At 44.1% G+C, this 8,562-nt stretch overlaps 1 protein-coding gene across 1 annotated transcript in view; it reads right to left on the bottom strand.

Moving 5' to 3' along the window:
- SUV420H1 (suppressor of variegation 4-20 homolog 1 (Drosophila)) overlaps positions 1 to 1,627 on the bottom strand; it is a 19,402-nt gene extending 17,775 nt beyond the window's left edge. The window contains exons 1-2 of the mRNA XM_009078232.1: positions 1,468 to 1,627; positions 430 to 577 (exon numbers count right to left, since the gene is read on the bottom strand). Coding sequence (XP_009076480.1) covers positions 430 to 577; positions 1,468 to 1,627 — 308 coding nt within the window. The remainder of the gene's footprint in view (positions 1 to 429; positions 578 to 1,467) is intronic.
- Positions 1,628 to 8,562: the final 6,935 nt, after the last annotated feature.

Below are 8,562 nucleotides of genomic sequence, written 5' to 3'. Positions count from 1 at the left end.
CATTCCTGCAGCATGGCTCTGCAAGAACTTCGGATCAAGTGGTACCAACACTGAACTGCTCAGGAACTACATCTTTGTGATGTTGAAAGAGTAATGAGGGGGGAAAAAAACCCCAAAACAAGCATCCAGGCACATGAAATAAACCGAAGAGTCTAGAAAAGACCCCAAACACTGGCTCCTGCTTTGAACTATTTTAAATTACTACTGGTTTAAGACTGACACGGCTAATGGACAGGCCTATGACAGCATTACACACTGCCACACAGCTCTGAGTTTCAGTCTCATATCCAACACCACTTTAAAGGCAGAAGCTACTCACACATTGGCATTTTTTCACTTTCTTAAGCATGCAACTAATTCCACATTTTTGCTCTGGTTTACATCAGCTAAGAAGATGAATTCTGTTCTAGAAAAATAAAGACAAGTTACCTAGTATTCATTTTGTGTGTCTGAAAACCTAAATAGGGATCAAGAACCAAACTAGTTGCTAGGTCATCATTTTCACAGAGTTCCTTGGCAGACATTCCAGAGGAAGGCACATAACGACTCTGACCCTCAAATCCTGAAGCACCGCTACCTGCAAACAAAAGAGCCTGAATTAGACAGCATTTCAAGGACATTATAAAGCCCAGCAGCATTAGGGGGGACACAGCCACAGGCTGGAGACAAAAACCAATGTGATTAATCCCAATCATGTATTTTATCATTTTATCAAAATTAACTTACAGCCAGTTATTCCCACTTAACTTTTAAATTGATGTGAAGAAATCTGCATTCCTGAGGGGAGCTAACACATCCAAAAAATACAAACATCATTAACAGAGGGAGGTGATCCTGCCTCTCTGCTCAGCCCTGGTGAGGCTACACCTGGAGTACTGTGTCCAGTTCTGGGCTCCTCAGTGCCAGAGGGACATGTTGCTCCTGGAGCAGGTCCAGTGGAGATGCTGAATGGACTGGAGTACCTCACCCATGAGGAAAGGCTGAGGGAGTTGGGCCTGCTCAGTCTTGAGAAGAGATGACTGAGAGTGACCTCATCAATGTATTCAACTACGTGAATGGGAAGTGCCCAGAGGATGGATCAGGCTCTTCTCAGTGGTGCAAACCAATACACAAGCGGTAGCAGCAAAAACTGATGCACAGGAAGTTCCACCTGAATATGAGGAAGAACTTCTTTATTGTGCAGTCACTGAGCACTGAACAGATTGCCCAGAGAGGTTGTAGATTCTCCCTCAGTGGAGGGATTCAAGAACCATCTGGATGCAAACCTGAGCCGTGTGCTCTAGGGTGGTCCTGTTCGAGTAGGGAAGTGGGACCAGATGACCCATTGTGGTCCCTTCCAACCTGACCCATTCTGTAATACTTCTGATGTCGGCTCCATGCTCACTGCAGACCTCCCTCATGAGTCAAGCTAAGACAGAAGCCTGACTTGCAAACTGATGGCTGAATCACATAGGAACATTTACTTACATCTGCTTGATCTTCTCTCCACTCCGTTTTTGCCTGTCTTTGGGTTCTCCTTTCCTGCATGTTGCAATTTGGTCTGATTCTGCGTGTGGTCATTAGACGACTTGCTTCCACTTCTCCTGCCATTCACCACCATGTTCTTGGATTCTCCCAGCCACTTCATACCCACAGACAATCTGACTCAGTTGCATTTAGTCACTTTTCAAAAGGCTTGGAGAAGTGGATGAATAAATTCAGTTCCAATTCCTACTGGAAGTAAAACAAACATGATTAGAACTTACTGGGAAACTGTTTCCATGACACAGATTTTAACAGAGATAATAATAAACCCTGCCCCAAAATAATAAAACACCCAAACAACAACCATGGGGAAAGTGGGGAGGAAAGATGGTGATCTGCATTAGGCAGAAAGAAAAGCCACTCATTATCACTAGTACATGGAACTGTGAACAGGTGAAGTATTGCCCTACAACTTACAACCACATCTGGCAGCAAGGACAGAACTCTAGAGCTGATCAATTGCTAATGACAACTCGTTTTTAAGAGCTGGACTATGCACATATGTATACCTGTGCAGACATACATACAGATAACCACACACAGGGCTCTGTGGCTCCAAAACCAGAGGATTTTCAAACGTGTCCTAATATATTAAACCTGTAACCTATTAGGAACTCTATGGCAAAGAACAACACTTTACAAGCATCCTGCAAGAACTGAAGTTTAGAAAAACAAGGGAAAAAAGCAACCAGAGAATGGACATTTTTGGCACGGTGGAAAGACGTTAAATCTTTATTTACAAAGCCCTCAGTGATCCAGAAGACACAGGATACTAGTTTTACTACTCCATGTAACAACAGAAACAGTGACAACACACCTGGCTCCAGGACTAAGTGGAGTCACAAGCAGAGCTGAAATTTTACAGTATACAAATCTCTCACAAAGCCTCATGCTAGTTTCTTGTCTGCAGTCTCAATGTCTTTTGCATAAATAATTGCAAGAAAGCTACTATTGCTTTTGTTTACAGTTGTCTCTCACTGCATAATTTGCTGGAAAAAAACTGATACTGATTTACAAAATTATTTTACAATTGCATTTACACACTGGTAATTAATTTTAATTCATCCTCCTCCCTAGTCCTTCCTCACAAAGGAACTGTACCTTTTCATTGCACTGTACTTGTAAAGGGAACATCTGTGCTCTGCTCCCAGCAGTTAACAGGCTGACTGTAACAGGCATTTCAACCTGGCGGAAGAAAGTCACAACAAGCTAAAAGATGTTTGAAATAGGCTCTTGTAGAAATGCTGCTTTTAATCAGGTCAGAGCAGTAAAATGTTAGATTTCTGTCAGACACCCATGTGATCCAGCTGCTTAAAGCTACAGAGAGAAACTAAAGTTACAGCAACTAAGTTCCTTGTAAAGATTCAGAAGATTGAGACAACTGGAGAAAAATAGTAAAATGTATTGCATATTATCCTATGAACACATGCATTGGCTCAGACATCTCACTAGAACTATGGCCTAGAAACCTATAGGGTTTAGAACCTGTTACAAATTGTCACAGAAGGACAGTAAAGACTATTCACAGAGTGCAAGACTCACACTGGGGAGAAGGTGGCTCAACTACTGCCGCAACATAAAGAACCAAGATCATTTCAGTGGACAAAGAATTTTCTTGCTCATAGAAAGGATTTGCTTTAACCACAAGACTTAAGAGGAATTTAAAAAAAAAAAAAAAGAGGTTTAAATGTCTATTTCATTGGACCAGCAAGCTTTGACACAGCTCTTGGAGGGAGTTGGAACAAACAGTTTGACTGTTGCCCACCATACTGACAAAATTATTCAGGAAGTTATCAGGTAAGGTCTTCAGAAAACAAACCAGAGACTTAAAATTTGCTAGGGAAAACTATACACTGCATTCACCTATAGATAGAACCAGACATTTTTACAAAGTACCTCCAAACAAAGCCTTGGATAGGCTTTTTTCTTTTTCCTTCACAGAGCTTGCCTGAAAACAGACATCTAAAAAAAAAATAAGAAAACCTCAAAACAACCCAACCAAACCCCTAAACTTTCTCCTTAAGCATCCCATCTGAACTTCTCCCAGAAGACATACTGTGTGAAGATCAGCCATTGACTATCATGTAAACACTTAGTGACAAACTCACTCAAACTTCCCTTCTCCTATTTCTCGATCCATTTATTTTACAGCTCCACATACTCTAGTTAACCCCCGTCCCCTGTTTTTGTAACAGTGGTAATAAAGAGCATTCAAACAGAAACTGCATTTAAGACTTCCATGAAATTCAGTCTTGGTATCTCTGTAAACCAGCACTGACCTCCACCCTTGGTGTGCTGTAGCTAAGGAGCAGCACATGTCAAGGAAGTCTATCACAAAGTCCAACTGTACTGTACTGTATTGTACCCAACAATCTGGAGGAAAACTCTTTGATGCAGTGTTCTTTCTGACAACTAACAGGTACAGCAGCTATACCTCTGGCTGAACAGAAAGACATACTCTGCACAGAGAAGGAAACCCATCCTTCCCAAGTCCAGTCTGGGGAGGTGAGCCCTATCTGTGCCAAGACACTTCTGCTTAATGAGTAACTTTAATGACTCCTTAAGGACAGTAGTGAAGGTAAGAAGCAATGTGGCCACAGAATATTACTCAAACTACACTAAACACTAGGAAAATGCTTCCTTTGGCTCCGGAACAGACTGATGTAGATGACAACAGAAGTCTTCCTCAAGCTAATTCAAGTCATTTAGCAAAGCCTTGCAAACATTGTGAAAAATCATTATTGTTTGAGCCTAGCAGCCTAACAAGCAAGGAAACCTTTGTCTCCACCTGCTGCTGCCTTTTGTTTTCTAGTATCAGCCAAATGACAAACTTAAAAACTGCAAGTGCTTCTTCAGCCTTTATTCAGTCAGACAAGAGGAAATAGATACAACCTGATGCATGGCAAGTTCCACTTGAATACGAGGACGAACTTCTTTCCTGTGCAGTTCCTGAGCACTGAATAGACTGCCCAAAGAAGCTCTCCCTCACTGGAGGTATTCAGGATCTATCTGGCCTCAGTCCTGTGCGCTCTACTCTAGGACGACTCTGCTCGAGCAGGGAGGTGGGACCAGATGACCCACTGAGGTGCTCTCCAACCTGACCCCTTCTGTGATTCTGTGCTTCCTTCCACCAACACACAAACAGTGCTTTCAAGGGGATATCAGAAGCCAGAACCAAGACAGGACTCCTTTCCCCACGGATATCACAGCTGCTAATGCTAACAGAATACCCAAATGGGAGCTAGAGATGTCCCACTCATCACCACCATGTGATATTTAACACATGCAGAGGTGATTTGCTCTCTATACTTTCTATGCTGGACTCAGGCTGAGCAGTCCTTTAGGAACTGAGGGAGACAAGGAGGAGATGAACACTACCTTCCTACTCAGGAAAAACTCAAATATACTTACACCGTCACACACTTGGAAACACTTGCTAAAGGACTCGGCCATCAAAAACATAACACCACACACGAATCACTTCTGACTTCGAGTTTATTTCTACTGTTAACTTTACCAGCACAATTACACCTTCCAAGGGACCTTTTTTCATAGAATCATAGAATGGTTTGGGTCGGAAGGGACCTTAAAGATCATCCAGTTCCAACCCCCCTGCCATGGGCAGGGACACCTCCCACCAGAGCAGGTTGCTCAAGGTAAATGTCCACCTTGCTGTTTAACCCTTTATTAAATGCACTTCTACTCTTCATAATTACACTGCCTTTTATAACTCCATTATGATAGTCTTACAGACACATTTCCTCAAGTGGCAAAACAGCTCAACTGGATTTGACACCTCTCATTGAGGTACTCAGCATTTCATTGCAATGGTACTCTCAAAAATGGAAAGCCAAGTTTCCTCTACCTGGTTCTAAATTTATTACACCTATTCACACACCTTCTTGAGCATTATTTGCATTTCAGTAACATTTGGAACAACAACTGAAGCACAAACACAATTAGTGCTGCCATCACCCAAGATACTCACAAAGCCAGAGATACCCAGAAGTGTTCACCAGACTGCTTAAACCACTCAGATTTGTATCACATCTGAAAAGCCTCAGTCCTTTTATACTGCAAAGTGTAGTAAATCCCTGTGAATTTGACTAAAGAAATTCTGTGGCTGTTAAAACATCTCTAAAGTTGTCCGAGCCTCACAGGTTTTGAGTTCTCATCTGTGAAATCTTTTAAATCTGAAAAGTTTAGTTGTGAGGGGGGGAAAAAAGCAGCACAGAATGAAGTCAATAAAACCCTAAACCACAGAAACATATCAGTAACTGTAAGAAACTCAAGTATCATTTATTTCAGTCTTTCTTAACACAGTTTATTTGCATATAGGTATTTACGACTTAAAAGACAGGCACAGCTTCTCACAGAGGCAGTGGGTTTTGCTCATCTTTCTCCAGGACACAGGCAGAGACAGCAGGATCAGGAGGTTCTACTCACAGGCAGGGTCATCCTCCCCTTCCCCATGGTCTCCAGCACTTAGGCAGGCAAAGGATCCCCTTCTAAAATATGGTTTAAGAACTCAAACATCTAAAGTTTGGCTCGTCTTTTTTTATTAACTGTAGCTGCAAAAATGTCTTCCTCAACAAGACAGTGGCCTAAAGCAAATGTAAGACACAAAATGCCCTAAACAAAAGGCCCAATGATGACAGCCTCAGCTTTTCTGGACAAATCAGTGGCATCAACGGAAAATAATAAGGTTTCATTACTGAGAGCCCTACAAAAAGCAATAGACCTTTGAATTTGGGAAGCAGAACAAAACTATGCAACTAGTTTTCCTACAGGAACACCGAACAAAAAAGACTGATCAGAATCAAAGCTGGATGAAAACTAGCACAGGTCTAAGGAGCTATTCAGGAGAGCCTCAAACCTTGTTTTGGTTACTGCCCCTGGGATGATGTGGTTCAGGAAATTAGACCCTCAGAGAAAAAAAACCCACCCTGGTATTTGAGTGTTTCTTTTCAGCTAGTTAGTTCTGAGAATAAGCTCAGTGCAGAACTGGACGTGGAGGTGGGGGAGGCTGTCAGACTCTGTCAAAACTGACTTGGGTCAGCACAAACTGTGCAGAACTGCAGTCCCAGGGCACAGGTTTGTGAGAGCACACGTGGATCCAGGACTGACCCAAACCCAGGCTTCAGCCTCCCACCAACAGCTCACTCTGTACATTCCCCCTTTCTCCTGTGCCAGTCCTTGTGCAGCCACGTGATTTCTGCGTGTCAATTTGGATACTAATCCAAGCACAATGTAGGCACAGAAACAATCCGGTAGCAAATGAGCGGCAGAGAGGGAACACACACACACACAGAAGTGCTTCAGCAGCTCCTGCCCCATCTCCTCTGCCCTCCCATGTCCTCCCCTGGGTGCTCTCTCAGGGTGAAGCTGAGTAACTGGCTGAGCAAAGCACCCTGAACCCTGCACGATCCTCCCAACTCACTGCAACAACTCCAGTGCACAGCAGATGCTCCCGGAGACAATCCAAAAGGTCACTGCTTCCAGGAGAGGGGGAACCTCCTTCCTCCCCCTTGCCAGTTCACACAAACATTACCACCAACTCTGGACCTCTCCATAACCCAACTGAACTCTGTGTGTGTGTGTAGCTGTGTGACTGACACAGGTTCAATTCAGGGCAGCCCCACTAGGGCTGGTTCAAACAGCTCAATGCAGACTTCAAACTAGTGTCACACCAAAAGCAGCTCTGCTGCCTTCTCACCTGCCTGTGCCACTTTTCCATGCCATTCCTCCTCCTTCTGTGCCAGCAAAACAAGTGCAGAGCCAAGGGACTCCACTGACTTGGTCACCCAACCAGGGGAGTCACCAGAAAAGCCTGACCCTTGTTGGCTTGACCCAGGGCACGAGAGGATGTTTTGGAGGAAAGGGGGAAGCCCACAAGGTCAGCAGCACTTAGGTTGGGATTCTCCCAAGTGCTTTTCATTCTCCAAGCACAGCTCTGAGCTCAGCGTTCAGCACAGAAGTATCACACCTTACACTTTGTTTATTTGATCAACTCTGTTGGTGCTGTCTGAAGTGCAAAGCAAACTGGGAATTGTAGTCCTGGAATGGGACAGGACTGAGAGCAACACAAGTATTCCAGAGCCCTGTCAGTCCTGCTACTGAGTATACAAGGATACATCCTCCCACTCATTCATTTCACATGCATTGAGCAACTGCTTTGAATAAGTCTGATTTTCCAGTATGTGTCTACCTGGCCCTGAAAACAAAACAGCATGACAAACAAACAATAGACCCCCACTTTTCTATCAAGTGAGTCTTGGTTTCCTCACACACTGCTACTTGCAAGGAAGAAAGCTCAAAGACTTCTACGGAAAAGTGTAGTTTTAATATTAGGAATTTTTTTTTTCCTGTGAGGGTGGTGAGACACTGGCACAGGTTGCCCAGGGAGGCTGTGGCTGCCCCAACCCTGGCAGTGTTCAATCCAGGGTGGATGAGCCTTGAGCAACCTGCACTGGTGGGAGGTGTCCCTGCCCAGGGCAGGGGGTTGGGACTTGGTGATCTATAAAGTCCATTCCAACCTCTACAATTCTATGATTCTATGAAGCAGATGCACCTACAGCTTTAAGCAACTGGATCACGAACACAAGACAAGGCCCTATGTAAACTTAACCTGCAATACATTTTACTCCTACTGATTAAACCATCACGCTATGCACTTACAGTGAAGCTATTAAACACCTTGATCAGATTGTCACCTCATCACGTGTTGCCTTGCCCCGAGTTCAACCCACCAGGGAACCACACCGAGCCACACACCTCTCACACTGCCCAACACACCACCACCTCCTCTCCCTGCTCCCGAGTTTCTGAGCGGGGCACTGAAGGCAACTTAACTTTATAAACTTTCAGACAGAGACGCTGGACAAACAGATGGAATCACAGATCCACCAAGGCTGATAGAAACCTCTAAGCTCATCGAGGCCAACCATTAACCTGACACTGCTGGAACCCCAAACCAGCGACAGATCCAGACGCCTTAAGAGCATGACAACCCCCGAAACGACCCGAAGAGGTGCGGAC

This window comes from Acanthisitta chloris, unplaced genomic scaffold, assembly GCF_000695815.1.
Source record: "Acanthisitta chloris isolate BGI_N310 unplaced genomic scaffold, ASM69581v1 scaffold14310, whole genome shotgun sequence".
In the NCBI taxonomy this organism is placed as follows: Eukaryota; Metazoa; Chordata; class Aves; order Passeriformes; family Acanthisittidae; genus Acanthisitta; species Acanthisitta chloris.
Note: the sequence above shows the minus strand (reverse complement) of the source record. Positions and strands in the feature narration are given on the sequence as shown.